Source organism: Aptenodytes patagonicus, chromosome 19, assembly GCF_965638725.1.
Source record: "Aptenodytes patagonicus chromosome 19, bAptPat1.pri.cur, whole genome shotgun sequence".
NCBI classification, from domain to species: domain Eukaryota; kingdom Metazoa; phylum Chordata; class Aves; order Sphenisciformes; family Spheniscidae; genus Aptenodytes; species Aptenodytes patagonicus.
Window position 1 is genome coordinate 6,951,867 of NC_134967.1, and position 19,893 is coordinate 6,971,759.

The window sequence follows — 19,893 nt, forward strand, 5'->3', positions numbered from 1 at the left end:
AGTAAGATATTTGTCACAGGTTTATCTTCAGGCATGTGAGTCCCCTTTGACTCAGAAGTCACAGACTTGAGAATGTATTTAATGCCCCACTGAAGGGAGATAATCGGCGGGCGTGCAGCAGGCTGTTGCATGTACCAGCTGCACCAGAGAATATTGCTTCATGCCCTTTTCCACCCGGCTGACGCTCCCCACCTCGGCGGTGGTTGCTGCCCGCAGGCTCTGCGTTTCTTGGTGACTTCTGCACCAGCTCTTCTCCAGGGTAAAGCGGCGAGGCACGGAGTTTGTTCGTACCCCTCGTGTTTGGCCCCGGGGCCGTGGGGCAGCACAGGGGAAGGGACGCGCTAGCGCTAGGACCTGGGGGAATGCTCAGCCTGCCTCCTCCCAGAAGATTAGCCAATATTCCCAGGGCAGGGCACGCTCCCCAGCTTTTCTACTTTTGCTTTCCTCTATATACGTGTTTTTCCTTCTTCTAGTTCATTCCAGAGCAGAGCAGCTTTGGATTTCTCTGAGCTTTTTTCCACCACCACCCCCCCCCGGTAGTTGGACTGCTGCCAGGGTCTTGCAGGGCCAAAGTTTTATCTATAGGGATATATTTTTCAAACCAGCCCAGCTGCACGCAGACTGCCTGCAATTGAATCCACACTCCTGGGGCAAGTTTAACCCGGGAGAGGAACAGCAGCAGGGGTGCTGTTTGTGCCTCTCCTCCAGCTATTCCTGTCAAGATGGATTTATGACTTTAAAAGGGGGGGGGGGGGGGAAGGAGGGAAAATTGCCTACAGGAGCCAGGGCTTACACCACAGCCCAAGAAAACACACATAAAGAAGCAGTCGGATCTCAAGGCATGAGCAGCATAAAAGTGGCACCCTGGGATCTGGTGGATCCTTGCACGTAATATGACTGATCTTAAGCCTTTCATCTGCCTTCACAGAGCCGAGCTTTTGGATTTAAGGTAGTTTGCCCAGGACCAGACTTTGCTATGTTGGCCGAGACAGTGCTTTCTCTTGGTCTGTGGCTGCAGTTTGCTGTGGGACAGAACACACCTGAGAGAGGTGAGTGCCTGAAAAGGCAAGGCGTTCCCTTACTACTTTCCCCCATTTAATACCTCCTGGTCCTTAGAGCTTCTCATAGAACCTTTTCAGGATAAAAGCTGAAGTTATATTGCTGCTTTAGGTGTATAGTTATACTTGTATGTTACTTTGCTGGCACGAGGATAAAACAAAAACCTTTCTAAAATTGCCATATTAGAAAGAAATTTTATCTTGCTTGTTTTGAGTAGTGGAAAGGAAACTGTTTCAGAAACTTGCAGAGTTTAGTGCAATCATATGGAAAAAGTCCCGACTCCTCACTGTTACCGATGTACTGAGGCACATTGATTAAGAGAAGTAAAAACAGTGATTGATACTATACCTGTCGTCTGGTTCTCTTGCTAATCTCTGTAATTCAATCATTATATTTCCTCTTTAAAATGCTTTCTCTTGGATACTGTTCAGGGGGAATTAATATGGGTCAGACTCGTGGAACTGACAGCGGGGAAAGGGATGCAGAGGAGATGAATGTCTCATTTCTGGTTCCTGCGCTGTAGTGCTGGGCAGAAGACTTAGCCCACATCGTGATGGCTAAGCTGATGTAAATACTTTTTTTTCTGCCTTGTGTTCACAGGTAGAAAAAGGTTGTGTTCTTTGACTGCAGGGCTACTGCTGCCTGCATCTGGTTTTCACTGCACCTGGGAAATGTAACCCAGTGTGAAAGGAGAAGTGAACCTCTGGTCTATCTGGACAGGAGGTCCTCAGACTCAGACAGCAGCCCAGACTGCTGGGGTCTGATTCTGCTTCTGGTACGCAGACCAGACTGTGTCTATTGCTCGGATCCCCTTACAGGGTACTGGATTCTGTCCCTCAGTGACACAGGCCGGTTCAGGAATGGTACTGCTGCCTATGACATTGTCACAATGCTCGATGTCCATGCAGGCAGCAGTTACTCCTATTGCCGTGCATTTCTGCTGCCATGGGAGTGTATGTGGCAGTTCCCCAGCCCAGGCTAAAAACAACGGTCAGACCTTCAGCGTATGTGAAAAAGCAAGCCATGGCTTTCCAGAAGGATTGTGCCTTGCTCCAGAGGCAAAGTCGTGCACGTGGTGTTACTGACGTGCCGACTTCGGCTTGCACGCTGCCAAGCACCCGTAGGGGAAATGAACCTGCTGGTCGGCAAGGTGCCCATTCCGCAGCAGCTTTGATGCGGGGGGCTCCTGGGGCTCCTCTCGGGTGCTCCCTAAAGCAACCTTGAGCAGGCAGCCGGTCTGGCAGGGCTCCTGGGCATGGGCTAGCTCTCGTCTGGAGGAGCTATGGTGGTGTGCCGTGATCACACAATGAGAGGAACTGTTTGAGAGGTAGGGATGCATGTTCCTAACTCTGTTTCCTAGGGACTTGACTGAATGTGAATGATTGTGGCTTTATCCTCAGCTGCAGTGGACAAAGTGAGGAAGCTACTGGGTGTGGCCAGCGGTGCTTCTACGTGCTCCGGAGTGATTAGCTTTTTCAGGGCAATGGCGATTGACTTAGTGCACCAAGGCACAAAGTCAAGACGGAGCATCACATGACCAGTTCCACCACTTTGGGTCCAGATTCAGATCTCTGTTGCATCAGCGTAAAGTACAACCATTTGATAGTTTTGGCTTTGATAAATCATAGAATCATTGAGGTTGGAAAAGACCTCTAAGATCGAGTCCAACCGTCGACCCAACACCACCATGTCCACTAAACCATGTCCCTAAGTGCCTCATCTACTCGTCTTTTAAATACCTCCAGGGATGGGGACTCCATGAAACTTGGGTTGTCATTACCTGGTTACTCTGGACTAGCATCAGCAGAAAATGATGGGGATGTTGCTGTCCCTGTGGGTGCAGCAAGTGAAAAATAAAGACACGGCCCATCCATGTGCACTTTGTAGAGGGCCCTGCACTCACTGCTCTCTGAAGCACAGCTCAGTACCTGGCATAATTCCATGATTCCAGGACTCTTGAGGCTCTAAAACAGCAGAGATAGTGAAACTCCTGAAAAGATCGTAAGAGATGGCAGCCCAGCTTCCTTCCTGCCAGAGGAATTTGTCTGAAGGGCCATTTCTCAACCTACAGCCTGTAATCTGTGCCATGGACGAGCTGGAACCTGCATAGGGAGTTTGGGCTTTTAGTCACACAAGTATATTTTGCTTGGTGGGGCTCAGCTCCTTAAATAGGCAGGTGATCAAGCAGTCTCCCGTGGCACAGGCCTCTCTGACATGGTTTTAAGTGTAAAACACCTCCTGGCTGGCTTGGTGGGATACCTCTCTTTCTGGGAGAGGTGACGCCTTTCTCCTGCCTCTCACTGTGATCCCAAGGGGCCACAGGGAAGCACAGACTCTGTTCTTCAGCCTCCAAACCTGGCTCCGCTCATAGTAGAACTTTGGCCATGCAAGGAAAAAACAGTGAGAAGGGAAGACAAACATGCGATTTCAAACATAGTTAACCAAGACAGGACATGATCTCTTTTGGCTGTTAAATCCTTTATGCTCTACAAGTTCCAAGTCCCATGTAGATCAGGCATGTGTTCAGGTCCCAGCTGAGAGTGCAGGGAACTCTTGAAGCGGATGTCTCCTGTCAGCATCTCGGTGTAAGACGGGGAAGTCTGACCAGCTGTTTTTCTCCTGGAAAAGCCAAGCGTTTAAATAGGCAGCACTGTGACTCCATGGTGACGTTTTGCTCCCATATCGCTCCCTTCCAAACACTTCTTTGCATGACCGATCTGTGTCTACTGACCACGTGTCAGCTAGAGGGTGACAACGGGACACACTGCCATGTGTTCTCTGTTGTTCCCTAGACTTAAGTAGAGCACAGGAGCAGCAATGATATGAGGTCTGCAGAGCTACTCCTCAGCTCTTCAGAAGCAAAGGCCTGACAGTTCAGGAGGCAGGGAGGTTCTAATGGATGCCCCTTCTTTCGGAATCCCACTGAAAGTGAGAAATCTTCACTTGGCATTTTGCCAAACAGCCGATCTTTTGCTGTAGGAGCGAGGAAACTGCTTGAAAACAGCAGCTGTTTGCATAATGCGGGGATTTGCTGGTAACAAATCTCCGCAGCCCCACCTCTGGCACGGATGGTATGTTTATATTGGATGAAGGACGAAGAACAGGAAGAAAGATGAGGGAATTGAAAACCTAAACCTGAAGGGAAGGACGATGGAGCGTCCAGTCGCTTTATGAGCGTTGCCACACTTCTGATGTAGTGGGATCCTTTGTCTAGATTTTTTTATGGATCCTTATCCTTTCTGCTGACAAAATCTAAATGGGAGGAATTTGTGTCTGTCTTATGCAGGGCTGAGTGTTAAGTAGAGGTAACTGTGATGGTATTTGCCTGTATGAAGGATTAGCTGCCTGCTCCACCCACAGACAATCCCTTTAGCTCCAAAATACATACCTGCCCACCAGTGTAACTGTTGCTTTGGTTAACCAATTGTTAACCAATTGTTGTTAACCAACGCTTTCTGCCCTCCAGGCAGAACACTGTGGTGTCAAGCTGTAGCTCTTCCTGCAGAGCCTCCTAATTAACACAGCTATTTCCAGCAACGTATGATGGGTCAAACCAGTGTTTAAAGGATGTTAATGTGCCCCAGAGCTGCAGGGTACAGTCAAGAGTGCAATCTGACAGGGGCATGGCTCTTGACTCTCCTTTGATGTTCTTCTCTTTTGAGCCAGTGTTCCATGCTGGTTTTCACCCGTGTGTTCCCCCGTGCAGGTAGCTCTGGCAGCAGTAGGATTTTGCTTGCATCTGCTCCCTCCTGGCGAATTCGGAGTTCCCCTCCCAGAGCGCTAGTGCATGTGACCTTGTTTACCACTTGTGAGCAATGTCCTTTGGCCATTGATCCCTGCCCTGCCAGGGTCAGAAGCTTTCACAGCTGTTTGCAACATTCGGGAAAGGAGTGACGCTCCTCAAACTGGTGAGGAGCAGAGGGGAGAAACAATGATTTCCTCCTGGGAGGCCGCAGTCGCGTTGCCAAGATCTCTCGCTATGGCTTGCCAGCCAAGTAAGTGGCTTGTACTTCTTCCAGTGGAGGGCAAAGCGCAGAGCTCTGGCTACATGTGCTTGACTTGCTTCATGCAGCCAGAAGCTCTAAACGAAGCCCTTGTTGCTCTGTCCTGCTGGAATGCTGTTAGGAGGTAGGGAGCTCTAGGAACCAGTGGCAGGGACCTGTAGGTCACAGGCTCACTCTGCTGTGTGATGTGGTGATGAAATTCCATGTTGCTGTGGGCAAGCAGGAAGGCTTACTGGACTTCACTTTTATTTTCTGCTCAGCTCTGAATGCCAAGTTGCTGGGGGTGTGTGTGTCTGCAACACAGGGTTGAGTTGTGCTGGGTCACGCAGAATTGGCTGTAATCCATGTAGATTGCAGGTCCCGCTCCTGCCGCCTCCTAGCATCTCTCGCTTAGTCACCTCCAGGTAACGTTTATGTTCTCCAATTCTGAAGGCTCCACCTGATTTCTCCTGTTGTTTCAGGAGATCTGGTATGCCTCTGCCATCTCAGCCAGCACCTGCTACAGGCGAGTGGTTCCTGTGCTGCCTTGGTCTCTGTAGCAGCACAGTGACTTGTAGGCAGCATGTTTATTTGCATGTTTACAGACCATGTGTGCAAGCACTCTAGCTTTCTTCCAGTGCACACCTATACTGTAACACATGCAATAAATGTGGTCCTGACTCACACTTGCCACTTCTGTCCCCCATCCTGTGGGCATTCCCAGCACACCTGGCCCTTTCTCCAGTGTACCTCCCCCTGACATTCCTGAGCACAGACGTGAACACTCCTGCCATGGGACAGACCCAGGCACTCGTGCCCTAATTGCACAGGCAGGCATCTGAACGGTACCCAGTGAGGGAAAGAAATAGCAGGGTAAAAGCTGTCCAAATGAAAACTGGGCAAAGAGGATCAAGTCGCCTGTGGCTCAAGCCTGAAACACTTCTCTACCTTCTATTTTCCCCCTTGAGCCCCTTGTGTTGTATCCTGAATGGCTGTGCTCTTGCTGGTTCATCTTTTCTGTGCTCAGGTCATTAGGTTTCACTGTCAGGACATGTAATAGACCCCTTATAGCCGCTCACTGTTCCCCTGCCCTGGTCCTTTCCCTCCTCTTGATTTTGCCATCTCATATCTGCCTCTTGGAGTAGTGCCCCAGTGGGGGCTTAGCAAACCCCTGCTCATCTCTGCCAGGCTCATTGCTATCTCTGGGCCTGCCTTGACATGGCTTTCTGCAGGGGGAGAACTGTTTGCATGAGCTGTCTCCTTGGAGCAATTAACTTTACAGGAGCCTTTCAATTCAGCTGTCTACTGCCTTGTGGTTTTGGCTCCCACACACGGCTCCAGCACTCAACCGCTGTGTGCTGCACCAAGTCCCATTTGTGTTCCAGAGCCCACATTGCTTGGCCACCCCATGTTCCTGATCCCCTCACTGACAGAGGAGCCCAAATGGGCAGGCAGGAATCTCTGGCCAAGGCTTTTTCTCCCTTCTTGCCCCTCAAAAGCTGTCAGAAAGCAGGGTGGTGGTTAAACGAATTCCAAATTCATTATTGATATTCCAGCTATTGTAAATCTCCCAAGCTCTAAGAGTGGTATAAGGAGGAGTCCCCTATGCGTTTGTGCTTCCCACACGGCAGTTTAATTGAAACGGTAAGAAAATGAGTCAAATGGAGTGGAACTCCGGGCCACGCCCTCAGAAGCATGTTCTTCCTGACATATTGCATTCTTCTGCACAATCGGGTCTGCGCTGCCCTTTCCCAGACATCTTGTCCCAGAGCCCCTTTGAGGTGCTGGTCCTAAGACTATCTGGGAAAGGAGGTCAATATGTATTCAAAAGAGCAAGAAAACACCAAATTAGCCTAGCTTTTACAAAAGTGATCTAGGGAGGAGTCCCTCTACTCCAGACTTTCCTGCCAACAGTGGTATAAATCAGGGAGCTTTCTGCCAGTCTTGTGTGGACCGTAGCCTTTGAACTTAGAGGCAGCTAGTTCTGAGAATCAGCCACCTCCCCTGGGAGAGTAGAGCCAGCAGTTTTTCTCATCAAGTTTATCATTTCATTCTTTTCCAAATACAGCTCACTTTTCTTGCAGGCACTGCCATTGTCAAAGATGGGATAAACCTGTAAGTTGTCTTAGGCCCAAAAGTTGCTCCTGACCTTGGCAGTTGCTCTTGGTCTTGCGATCAGCAGTTTGCTTCTTTCTCTGGGACTGCTGCGCCTTAGCCCAGAGCAGCAGCTCTGGACGGCAGAGGCTATGCCCTGGCACGGGGCACGACTGACCTGCTGGCTTCGGCTGGTGAGGAATGTTCCCAGCTCCTGGAACATGTCCACCCCCATCTTGGAGCAGAAAGTACTCAGGATCAGCCTGGTGTTGTGTAACAAGAGGTGTCAGTGCAAGCTGATGTAGCTCAGAGGCGTGTTTTTTTTTCTGCAGCAGCGAGAGCAGGATCCAGGACTTGCAGACTGTACTTTAAGCTCTGATTCCTGTGCCTGAGCCCCTGCCTCTTTCCGTTGCCCTGGCCTTTCAGTTTATCTGTAATGGGTTAATAACATGTGCCTGGAAAGACTGCCATGAGGTTTCGTAAGTCTGTGCAGTGCTTGCGGATCCTGCACGAGTGTAGTGTAGAAGTTCTAGGTGTGCTCAGAAGCCAGAGCTCCCATGGCTCCTGCAGTGTCAGGTCCAGGGCATCTCTTCTGCCCTGCCTTTGTTGGCTCCCTGCTCTGCTCCAGCCCCCTGTTCTTGTGCAGGACCTAAGAATGAGGAGGTGAGATTACTGTCCCAGGAAATTACTTCCCTTCACTGCTGCAGTGGCATTTTCTGCTCCCAGCTGTTACACATCTTGACTGAATTTGGACCAGAGGAATATCAGGCATTCATCCTGCTCTCATTCCATGAGGAGCTGTATTTTCTCAGAAGTCAGACACCAGGCTGAATTCAGGCATATTTCATCCCAGTTTTTCAGTCTTTTGGCCTGCCTCTCCTCTCCCATGACTGGCCTTTTTCCTCTGAGAGACATGGGGTCTGTTCTGGCCATCCAAGTAGCTCCTTGAACAGTAGGGATCACACATGTGAATGGAAAGGAGGGAAAAAAGTAACTATTGCTCCTCCTCGCTGTCTTTATCTTTGCAAATGTGTAAAACGTGACTTTAAAACAAACTTGGCAACAGAGCCTGGAGAGGAGGGAGCCAATGCAGGCAGCGGGAGCTCCTCTCCCTGCTCCTGAAGAGCTCACCACAGCAGCTAGGCGAGATGCATCTTCAGCTTTACCTCTGTTGCATGGTGGCTGATCTGCATCATCTAGGTTGATGCAGAACATGTAAAAGGAGTGAGCTCCAAAAGGCCAAGCCTGTCTGCAGCATTGGCCTTTGCCAAGAGCCAGAGGGCAAGCTGCACACAGCAGGGCTGAGATGCGCTGACTCTGTTTACTGTGAGCCTCTGTCTCTCAGCCGACTGAAGTACGTGGGAGTATGGCAGCTGCAACGCTTGTGTGCTTGGATATCGTGCCGTTGTTCACAGCAGTGGACCAAGCACACCACCGGCGCTCAGGGCTGCTGTATCGCTGAGATGCTCCAACTGTTCCTTTGCATGTCTCCTACCCTCTTGGCCAACGTGAAACCCTGTGGGGTAGGTGGTGGTTTTTGAAGTGTGCTGCTGAGAGGGTCCCATGGCCGGGCGGATCAGCACTAGGCTGCTGTCCTGCAGTGCCTCCCAGAGCTCTTTCCAGGCTCCACTGCAGTGCTTTGGCTTCTCTCCTTGCAGTGACCCTCTTGGGCAGGGCCTAGATCAGGCTGAGCAGCTGTGGCGTCCCAAAGTGAGACTGAACCCGAAGAAAGCAGTGGGAGACAAATAGTTCAACACAAGTCACAATCCTGCTATTCAGTGGGGGGGGGGGGTGGAGTGGGGTCTCATGAACTTTTTTCCTCTTGCTCTTTGTGATCCTGTAACCAGTTCAGGTTCTTGGACCACAGGACTTAAGAACTAGTTTTCTGTTCACAACAGAAACAGCTTTTTTGGCAATGTACTTTAAAACAAAAGGTGCTAAGAGAACTTAGTTTGTGAAGGATCACAGGCAGCCCTCTGGCTAACGCTTCAGTGTTAGCATCTCAAAGCGTTCGCAAAGAACAGTTGTGATCAAACAGATGAGTCTAAGCAAAGCTGTCCAATGGGGGAAGGCGGGGTGCTAGGGAGATGGGGTGAGAAGATCCTGGACAGTGGACAGCAGGACTGAGAGTAAAGCCCAGGACCCCTCACACTAGATGCAAATAATAATAAAAAGAGGCAAATCCTGAGGTCTCTACTCAGCAAAATTCTCACTGAATTCTGAGATTTGGCACAAGATAACCAAGCGTTCCTAGCAGATGCCTGTGCAGGTATGGGTTCACACCATTCCACTAATGCACCTCCCTCTCTCTTCCCCTGCTAGGTCCCCAGCCGTCTATTTCCAATTCAGAGGGGGACCTCCTCTTCTTGCTGGACAGCTCTGGCAGCGTCTCCTACTATGAGTTTTCCAGGGTCAAGGAATTCATGTGGGACCTTGTGCAACCTTTCACCTTTGGCCCCAAAGATGTCCAGACCAGCATCATCCACATCAGCACTACGCCCACCATGGAGTTCCCTTTTGACCGGTACCTGTCTAGTGGGACTCTGCAACAAGCCATCCGGGACACTCAACAGCTCATGGGCGACACTAACACAGGCAAAGCGCTCTCCTACGCCAAGGAGAAGTTCTTCAGTGATGAAGCCGGTGCCCGGCCAGACGTGCCCAAGGTACTGGTTTGGGTGACAGATGGTTTCTCCACTGATGACATCTCTGAACCCATGCAGCTTCTGAAGGACATGGGAGTAACAGTCTTCATTGTCAGCACTGGACGGGGGAATTATCTGGAACTCTCCGCTGCTGCCAGCCAGCCTCCTGAGAAGCACCTGCACTTTGTGGATGTTGATGACCTACCCATCATCACAAAGGAGCTTCGAGATGCTATCCTAGGTACAGTGGGGTTGGGTTGTGGTCACTGGGAGTTTGCAACAGGGCTGAATATGAGTTAATGCCTGGCTCTGCAGGGCAGGCAGTGTGAGAATCCCCTAAAACCAATGGTCCTACTGACCCACAGCTGCTGCCCTTGCAAACTGAGGTGCTTTGTCCACAGTGCTATAGGTCCAAGTATAAACCAAGGCTTTTAGGAGGTCTGGGACAAATATCTCTATTGCCCTTGGAAGGTCCCATGACTGACTGGGACAAATTCCCTTCTGCAGACCTGTTAGTGAGATTAATTTGTGTTTGTAATGAGTTGTTGTTCAGTTGTTAATGAAGGAAGGAGGCTGACGCAGCGCATTATTTGGATTGCTTAAAAACCCACAAGACTTTGAAAGGAATCATGCAGGTCACAGACATCCGTGCAATTCAAGCGTGGCATGAAGATGTCCCCACCTGCACAGGTTAACTGTTAACCAAAGGCTTCCCGAACAGGCAATGATTTAACTACAGTAAGAGGCTGCTGACTGTGGGAGCAAGGTGCCTAAGCCCCTTGAACTTGGTTTTCACATTCAGGGTGAATTCTTTCTCTCTAAAATGCTGTCTGGCTATGTGCCATCTGATGGAGGCGGAGGACACAAATGTGTTGAACACATTGCATACACAAAATGGGATGTGTATGCCTGGGAAGGATTTGGTCCTGTCAGCTCCCTCACGCTCTTGTCTAGGGTAGATCTGACTTCCTATATATACCATCATGTGCAGGCACAGTGGCTGGCACACACTGAGGTATCTAACTCCTGCCTACAAGTGGCTGGCAGTTGTTCTCTTACAAAGAGCAATTAAGGATGGGGCTTGCTATCAGCATTAAGACTGTAGGAGAGGAATGTTTTTGTTCCGTAAATCCCCTGTTGTAACGTGTTCCACATCTGCCAGATCTATAGCCCGCCTTGGCTAGCAGAGCCCTTGGAAGAAAATCCCAGCCCTAACTTGTTAGGCTTAGCAGGCCAACTCCTACCTCTTTGTTGCTAGCATGGTTGTGGCGGTTGCTGTGCAGAGAGCAGGAACAGACAGCAGGTTTGATTCCTCAGCCGCCTTGTTTTTTTAAAGCATCCAGGAAAGGGTCTGAGGAGACCCAAAGCCATAATCTGGGCCAGAAGACAGGCATTTGGAAGTCAAGAGGAATATCTCATGTTAATCTGCATGCTGCACTGCACAATGCATGTTCTTTTTGCAGCTCTTGAACGCTGTCACGGTGGGAGTGCCAGTGATTGCAAAGCAGGGGTTTTGCCGCAGCCTCCCGGATGCTTCTGGATTTGTTTGGAAAGCTGAGTGAGTTACTATGACTTTGCAGACTTTCCATGCATTTTCTGGAGGTTCTCCCTCCATTGGAAATCCTGTTTTAATTCCTCATTTGGCTTCTGCTATGCGAGTTGGTTAGAGCTGGCTTTGGAGTGTCCAAGTAACCCTTTCCACAGAAGGATCCTCTGTATAGCAATTTCTTTCTATTTCCAACCGTGATCATTTAATAAACCACACACAGGGACTATGTTCTCCTCCAGTCATCCACCTCTCTCCTGTATGAGTATGGGGCAGTACCAGCAGTCCTTCTACTGTACCAGATGCCACACAGACCCCCAGATGTTTCGTTTCAAGTGGCCGTTTCAGCTTCTAGTGCATCCTGAATTCGGATGGTATGAAATAGCATCCCAACATGAGAAATCACCTGCATATCCTTGCAGCACAAGACTGTCTTGAAGATCGTAAGATCTGCAAAGATAATAAATACTCTGCTGTGCCTGAGGGCAGTATTCTGTGCATCCATTAGATCCAGAAGTTACTAGTCTGAGATCTTAATGGAAGGTGAGATTCCCATAGGAATCCAGGGGCTGGTGCTTTAAGCAAAATACCAGACATTGGTAACGTCACTTGAGTTAGCCTTAATAAAGCCACATATGTCCACTCCTCCCTGCCTGGAGGAGGCAGCCCTCATCACCACCCTTCCTGCTTCTGTGGCCCCTGGGATAGCAGGGACAGACAGGATCCTTGGCAGGCAGAAATTAGGCCTTTCCAACTCTGGAACACCCAGAGTGGTTTTATTATCACTGTTATCTTATCTTCATTTCTTGCTACTGTTTTTTAAAAGCCTTCTGCAGATGCACAAACAAGCTTTGTCAAGAGTTGCTCTCCTCCCTCCATCTCCTATCTAGGAATGGGGTGTTTCATGCCTGCTCCGTAGATACTCCAACACAATGGTCCCTGGCTACCAAGCTGCTGCTGTCTCAGGCTGAGAAACCCCCATGGAACAGTTCAATCTCTGCAGCTGTACCTCGCTATACACAGGTAGACACCTTTTATGTAGGGGTTGCTCAGTTAAGAAGGATTTTCTTTGCCTTCAGAAATTTGATCAGAGATCTGAGCAGGCAAATAATATAATGAACTGTCAGGGCTGAGTCTGGAGTTCACAGCAAGGGTTTTCAGTCCTAGACAGCAAGACAGCCACTACTTGGACAGGGAGACAAAAGGAAGGTGCCTTACTCTTCCGAACTATATTCCTGTCCCGCTACAGGCTCTGCTGAGGCCAAGGGATGTGATGTCTCTGCCTCAGTTCCCCTTTTGAAAAACCTGGCTGTGTCACAGAGCAGAGAAGATGGGCTGCTGCTTAGACATGGCGGACCTGAAATACTTCCAGTAATGCTACTGTGCAGAGGGGTGCGAGACGGGGACTGTGGATGGATGTGTGTGTTCACTCCACCTCTTTTCCCTTGGCACAGGGTCCTGACACAACAAGTCTGTGGAATGCAGCAGGCTACAGTTTGTTCCCAGCCAGCCTGGCTATGGCCACAGCCACGACGGGCTCCTGGCAAATACTAGTGTGAAGGAAGGGGGACTCTAGCTCAGGCTTCTTCCATTGCATCTTATATATTATGTACACAATATGTGGCATTTGGTGCTCTCCTTCTGGGGAAGGACCTTCAAATATTGTGAAACCAAAGCATTCCTTTGAGATGACAACAGGTTCTGTGCTAGCATCCGCTTGCTCTCCACTCAGCCAGTTGAACTGACAGCTGCTGACTTGTTTCATCCTTCGGCACCATCTTCTGAGCCAAGTTCTGCAGGAGCCCACCTGCCCAGCAGTCACAAAACATCAGCCACTTCCCATGCATATTCAGGGCAACACATTTCTGATCTGAAACAAGGTCCTGGATAACTTCTGCTGTAGCGAAGGCTTTGAGCCTAGAGTCCTCTGACATTCTCACTTAGCACTGAATATAAGCAGGCGACCAGAGGGAGTGATCTCAGACCTTGAATGTCCACCCTGGTAATGAAGTGTGTGTTTTCCCCCCCCCCAGCATCGGAACCCTCCCCCCCATCCATATCAAAGCAGGGAAATAGATCCATGGAGGAGTGATTTGTCCCAAGTCCTAGCTGAAGCTTCTGCAGAGAGGGGATCATGTACCCAGGGCTAGAACAGGTTCATCTGCTGCCTGGCTGCATTTCTTACACATATCATGAAAGTAGCAGCATTTCTGCGAGTCTAATCTTGACCTTGCCAGCGTTCATGGGATGCCAGCAAACCTGTGGCTGCAAAACAGTGTTTCAAGTCACCAAGAGGCAGGAGGTGGAAGGCACATGTGTCACAAGCTGTCTTTTGAGTGTTGCTAGGAAGGCACTGCCTGGGTCTAATACAAGAGATTAACTTGCTGCTTCCCTCTGGGAACAAGGAGGTGCTGTGAAGCATACCATGGGCATCTTTTTATGTGCTCAAGGCATCTGTAATCTGGCAACAAGGGGCAGAGCTATTTGCTGTGGGCTTCCTGCAGCATGTCCCTCGGGTGTTGCTGCACCCTGTTACTTTAATCTGCCCGACTTGCTTACAGCATCCCCGAGCCCTGCCTCCAAGCTCACTTATTTCCATTCCCTGAGCTTTTGGCAGGACTTCTGGTGCTGAGGCCTTTCTTCTGTTCCCGGTTCCTTTGTGGCTTGGCCACTGGTAGTTGCGGGGCTCACGGAAGGGTGCAGTGCCCCAGGCCCCGTGGTGCTGCCTCCCACCCTCTGCCTCCTCCGAGCTCCGACCGGGTGGAGTGCTGCTGGCTGGCAGGGTGTGTGGACGGGAGCGGGCAGGGCACGGAGAAGGGAAATGTTCCTGCCTGCCTGGGAGAGCCAAAGAACAGCTCAGAGGAAAAACTGAGGCTGCTTTATTTGGTACGGGGAAGTTGGCAGGGACTCGGAGCAGCTCGGAGGAGGAGAGCTGATCTTCTCCCAGTTAAAGGGCAAGTCTGAGAGTGCAAGGCTACCCCCTGTTTTCTTGCAGGTCTGGGCAGACTTTTGTGCCTCCCTTTACCTCTGTGTAATGGGCAGCCAGTGAGAGCTACTTACAGTACCCTGAAGTATTTAAGCTTCAGCTGGAGGGTACTATCATAGGGTTTCAGGAGTGACACTGTGCAGAGCAAATGCACTTCTGTAAGGCTCAGGGTGCTTTTAAAAATCCTTTTTTAAAAAAAGAGCATCTTTATGTCTTCGTATGCCACTTTCCTGGAGCTAGAAACAGTCCTGTGTGTTTCTGCCCCTCTGGAAGACCAGAGAACAGTGGAATTCTGCCCAAGATGGGCTCAGGAGGCCACGTGTGTTGGAAGGGTCAAGTAGCAGAGGAAGCTGGGGGAACTGCAGAGCATCAGAAGAGGTATTCGTGTCTGGCTTTTGGGGTCTAGAACTGAAAGGTAGCATGAGCTTTGAAGAGAAGCCTCTGTGCAGGGGGAGAGAGAGGCGAGATAGCACAGAGAGGGGCTCTGAATGTTGAATGTCACAAAACAATGGAGCTCTGTGAAACACTGCAGGGAGTGACTTCAGCTGGGGTGAATGCAGCCGGCTCAGCAAATGCTGGACAGTCCCCAGTTGTTGCCCCTTCTTCCTGGCCACTGGGTACAGGCAGAGAGCAGGGAGAAATGTGTTTCTTCACGCTCTGGGTTGCTTCACATACATGACAAAATTTAGTGGTTTGGTTTCACTAGTAGGTGATTTCCACAGGGAGCTCAGGATGAACTGAGCGCAGGAGTTTCGGAACCTGGATGCCCAAATTCTGTCTCCAGCTTTGCCACAGGCAGTGCCAGTGCTGCTTGCCATGCTGGGTACACGGTAACGTCTTGCTGAGTGTGGGAAGCTGCCTGTTTGGCCAGGCACAGTAACTCCCACACATCTGTCGTGCAGTAGCAGCTGCCCAGAACTTGCTGGACCGCTCTGGATTCGTTCTTGGTGGCAGAAGACTGGCTTGGATGGGCAGGGGCACGGTTCCTGCTGTGCCAGGCCCCTCTGTCACAGCAGATCACAGCACTGTTTGGCCTTAGCACGGAGGACAACGCAGAGAGAATGGAGAGGGAAAGCTGGGGCTTTATAGAGCAACCTGGAGGCTTGTGACAAACTGGTTTGAGGCTGGAGATGCCTGGGAGGCGAGGTGCAGTAGTGTTCTTGAGCTGAAGCCTGTTGTGCAGACAAAGCTGAGCAATTGCTTTAGCCAAAGTGCCACCTCATGGCGGTTGGGACATATGCATTTCCTTTGCAAGCTCTGTTCAGTGACAGGGTCTTGTCCGAGAGGTAGGAGTGGTGAAAACCCAGATATTGCTGCCTCAGTTAACGCATTTTACATTATATATCTACTTTTTTTTAGCTTTATGCTTGGCTTCGAGGATTCAGTTTTCCAGACCCCTTTCAAAGGGGGTCTGGTTCACTGAATTGCTATGAAGGGGCCTGGCTACACCTAGGTGACTTCAGCTGTCATCCACTGTTGCTGCAGGCTACGTCTCCCATCCAGAAGGGCCTGTATTTTAGATGTGCCGTGTTCTGCATATTGCTACTGTTTCTATTCCAGATGTTATCCAAGCAAATCGGCTCCATGCAGTAGATATCACCTCAAGCAGCTTCCGCCTGATGTGGCCCAAACTCCTCTCCCAAGAAACTGGCTACTACACCCTAGAGTATGCCCCAACAGATGATCTAGCAAGGAAGAGGACAAACCAAGTGTCTGGGGCTCACACTAGCCTCACGCTAAGCAACCTTGCACCAGAAACTACTTACGAGGTGGCACTCATTCCTGAATCCAACGTCCACTACTTCCCTCCCCAGACAACAAGGGTTACTACACTGGCAGGTAAAACATGCACAATCGTGACCAAGGGGGAAGTCTCTACTGTGCTGAGCCTCGCGTATATAAAGCAAACAGGACAGCCCTTGGTCTGCATCCCACGGCCTCATGGTCTGGCTGGAGGAGGCAGATGGTTGCGGTCAGGACAGAAGATAATGTGCTGCTTTATGCTGGCACTCAGCTGGCAGCTCTTTCCTTAGAGAGATGTTCTGGACTGCCCGGAACAGGGGATCAGGTCTGATGGTCATAAGATGCCTTTCCAACCTTAAAAATCTATGAATCTGGTGGGAAGCAGAGCCCACTACCCAGGAGAAGAAGGCAGGAGCTGCAGCTTGCAAGTATTTAACAGGGCTGAGGTGTAGAGCCCACTGGGGATAAAGCGCAGGCTGCTGCACGTACTTACTCGCTAGTGCAGTATGATGGTCAGGCAGAAGCAGTGCTGCCTTGTGTGGGTTACTGCCAAAGAGGAATTTTGACCTTCACAGCTTGAGCAGCTGCTGTGGGAACAAGGAGATCCCTGTCTCCTACCTGAGGTTGCAGGTGCAGCTAGGGGAGAGTAATGCTCTTGAAGCAGGTGCATGCTGCTTCTCCAGGCATGGGGAATCCCTGTGTAAGAGGGAAGGAGAGGGGGAGCACTCAGAGCAGAAGCCAGCCCCTCTGTGCAGACTAGTCATTTGGGCCAGAGGAGTAACTCAGATTTATGCTGGATAGCAATGTGCAAAAAAGTGGCACGCTGACAGTCTAAGCAGGGGTGACAAAGTCAAGATGAACCTGCATCCAATATTAATTTTCTGCATGCAAGAACAGTTTTGGCTGAGTAGTTTTGCCCACTCTATGCCGCACAGGTAGAGAAACCATTTTCTTAGGGCTGAGCTGGGTTGTGCTGACTTGGATGACTATCAACATCCACTTGCTGGATGGATTTTCTTCCACCTCCTGGAAGCCAAATAATGGTGCGGGTCAATTATGCTCCTCTGACAGCATGCTTATGCCTTGAATTACATACTCATTCGTATCTTTTTACATTGCTTTCAGAGGAAATAAGCCCAGCTCAGGTTCTCATCTCAGAGTCTGGGCCACACAGCTTCCATGTTAGCTGGGCTCCTACACTGGACAGTGTGATCGGCTATCAGATCCTGTATGGACCGCTCCCTGGGAACTCGGTGAAGCTGCTGGAGGTGGATGGCAAGCACAATAGCACTGTGGTGGAGAATCTGGCACCCAATACAACCTATCTAGTGACAGTGACTGCAATCTACAAATCGGGAAAGGAGAAATCCCTGTCAGCTAAAGCATGCACTCAGGAAGGTGAGTGAGCAGCACTCTGCTGATAGGAAACTATATGGGCATAAGGAGTCTCTGAAGTGCGCCTGTTTCTTTGCATAGATCATCGGCCTCTAGGTGAAGCCGGAGAACTCAGTCAGCCCAGTTACTGGGGAGGGATGAGGGAAGGGGAAAGCTGCAGCTTCTGGTGAACAGCACATGATATGCCATTAGGATGTAGCAGATATATAAGGCGTAGGACTGAAAGAAAATCAGACACGCACAATATGACTGCTGTTACAGGGTGCGTACTGCCAAGCTGCTGGTGCAGTCACAAGCAGAACTTGGAGATCCCTGAATCTCCCTGAAGAAGAAAGCAAGCTGCCTTTCCCTCCTATCCCCTCGGTGTCTGTTCTTTGGTGTGATTTAGCATCAGAGGGGTGGAAATTTCAGCAGCAGAAGCTTCTGCTCTTAAGAGGTACCTGTGAAGATATTGCAGGAGGCAAAATCTAGCTCTTATTAGGACTCGAGAGTGAGGAGCTCAGAGTGACAGCAGCTGAGGGTGTGGGAGGTGGCCAGACAGTGCCTAACAGTGCCAACAAAAGTATTTTGTGCTGGTACCAGGACAAAGTTAAGGACTAATTAGGCTGAGCTCCTCCAGTACGGAGATGTAGGGTGACAGGCTATTGCATCTCTACAACAGAGAAAGATCAGGCTGGCTGGCAACCCCTTCTCAGCAATCCCTTCAGGAGGAACAAGGAGCTAGCCGGTAAGGACCACTCCATACAAATGGCCCACAGTAACATGAATCTTCTTTCTCTAGAGGGCTCCAAAGTGAGGCACCTTCGCTTTGAAGACATGGGCCCCAACACCTTGAAAGCCTCTTGGGACTCTGCCGATGGGAAAGTCCTTGGTTACAGAGTCAGATGCCGGCGGCAAACTGGCCCTTCATCTGTCATCAGCGTTTCACCGCAGATCCACAGCGTGCTCCTCACAGACCTGGCTTCAGGCACCACTAACAAAGTGTGCGTGAAGCCCATGTACAAGAACCAGCCGGGCAAAGGGCTATGCCGCATGGTGCACATGCAGCCAGGTGAGCTGGGGTGCAAGGCAGAATCCTGGGGCACTTTTAGCCAAGGGAAAGTGTCCTGAAGGGCCCTGAGGTGCTGGAGATCCAACACAGAGGAGCCCTCATGGCTGAAATACTCTGTGCTCATCAGCTAGCTTGCCAATAGGGCTTCATCACAGCTACCAGCCCAAAATGTACTGTCCAAAGATGGGCTCTTTCCCCCATTTTTAAGAGCAATACTCCTCCTAGTGGCGTTATATTTGCAGGCAGGAGAAAAAGTGTACAGTGGAGACAGTCCTGCAACTACTTTGGGATAACAAGGGTGGGAAGACTGCTAAAAGTTGGCATGGGCATTGGAAGCAGTGTTTAAAAGTCATTGGAACTCTTGGCTACCCTTCACTCTCCAACGTGGCAGGGACAAGCTAACTATTGAACACAGCTACTAAGGCACGACACATCTGCTTTCCTCCTTCCGCTACCCAGAAGCCGCTTACTGTCATGAAACACAAAGGGATTCTTGGAGGGCTGAAGTGAAGTAAGAGTTAAAAAGAAGCTGCGTGACAGTGCAGAAGCACAGCCTTTTTCCCAGCAAGAGGCTGGAGTGATAGTGACGATGACCACAGGGATGAGATCTCTGACTCAGTCAAATTTGGAAAATGGGTGGATAAAACTGACATTATACTTTTTGTGTTCTTCCCAGCTACCGACGCCCAACGATATAAGCACAGACAGAAAGCGTGACAGACTCTGGAGTGAACTGATTCCCACCAGAGCAAGGAATCTTGCTTGGACAAAGACTTGGACAAAAAGGAGGGGTCGGGGGGGAAACAGGAAAGCTCACAGATCATCTCCCAGCCTGCACTGTCCATTGAGGTGTCCTGGTTGTCAAGCCTAAAGGCTGTCCTCAGCCAAGTTCTTCCAAAGCTTAAAGGTTTGACTTGGCTGGATGGAACAACCGATCTGACTAATAGATCCCAAATCTGTACCCTCTCTTATATAAATACGCCTGACAAATAACAAACAAAAGGCAAAGTGATGAATCCTCACTATTGCTTGCTTACTGCCTGTTCTCTATTTATTAAATGTTGATACAGTTTTATTTTTGCAGCTTAGGAGCATGTTCAAGACTTGGCTGTTTACTGCCCTGGCCTTTCATTCTGGGCACCTGCACTCGGAGAAAGATTGCATGCGGCCAAATCATTCCTGCTGTCAACAGCCATTGCAACTGACACTTGACAAAGCAGTTTTTTCCTCCAACTCATCCGGTGTACTCAACAGGTAGCTCAAATTAGGCATCCCAAAAGTATAGCCTCTCAGGGATGGAAGGGAAAAGCATTAGGAGAAAGAAGAATAACATAATACAAAGATGTACAGTATGCAGAGGAGATTGGGCCAAAGCCGCCAGGATTTCTGAG

At 50.0% G+C, this 19,893-nt stretch overlaps 1 protein-coding gene across 3 annotated transcripts; it reads left to right on the forward strand.

Moving 5' to 3' along the window:
- The first annotated feature begins 242 nt into the window (after positions 1-242).
- On the forward strand, positions 243-19,813 carry VWA1 (von Willebrand factor A domain containing 1). Of its 3 annotated transcripts, XM_076355902.1 has the most exons (7): positions 243-259; positions 929-1,049; positions 9,459-10,022; positions 15,874-16,152; positions 17,182-17,454; positions 18,233-18,502; positions 19,179-19,813. In XM_076355902.1, exons 2-7 carry the CDS (start codon positions 977-979, stop codon positions 19,217-19,219), a joined length of 1,500 nt encoding a protein of 499 aa, XP_076212017.1. In that variant the 5' UTR covers positions 243-259; positions 929-976; the 3' UTR covers positions 19,220-19,813. The 3 variants fall into 3 exon arrangements, with proteins under 3 accessions (XP_076212017.1, XP_076212020.1, XP_076212018.1); XM_076355905.1 differs by lacking the exon at positions 243-259 and having other exon boundaries at positions 877-1,049; positions 19,587-19,813; XM_076355903.1 differs by lacking the exons at positions 243-259; positions 929-1,049 and adding an exon at positions 4,987-5,054.
- The last annotated feature ends 80 nt before the right edge of the window (positions 19,814-19,893 follow it).

Bases quoted from the DNA above. Each gene is read 5' to 3' on its own strand.
- VWA1 (XM_076355902.1), top strand. From the start codon at position 977: ATGTTGGCCGAGACAGTGCTTTCTCTTGGTCTGTGGCTGCAGTTTGCT. The intron at 1,050-9,458 runs GTGAGTGCCTGA...TTCCCCTGCTAG, and splicing joins ACAGAACACACCTGAGAGAG to GTCCCCAGCCGTCTATTTCC. The intron at 17,455-18,232 runs GTGAGTGAGCAG...TTCTTTCTCTAG, and splicing joins TAAAGCATGCACTCAGGAAG to AGGGCTCCAAAGTGAGGCAC.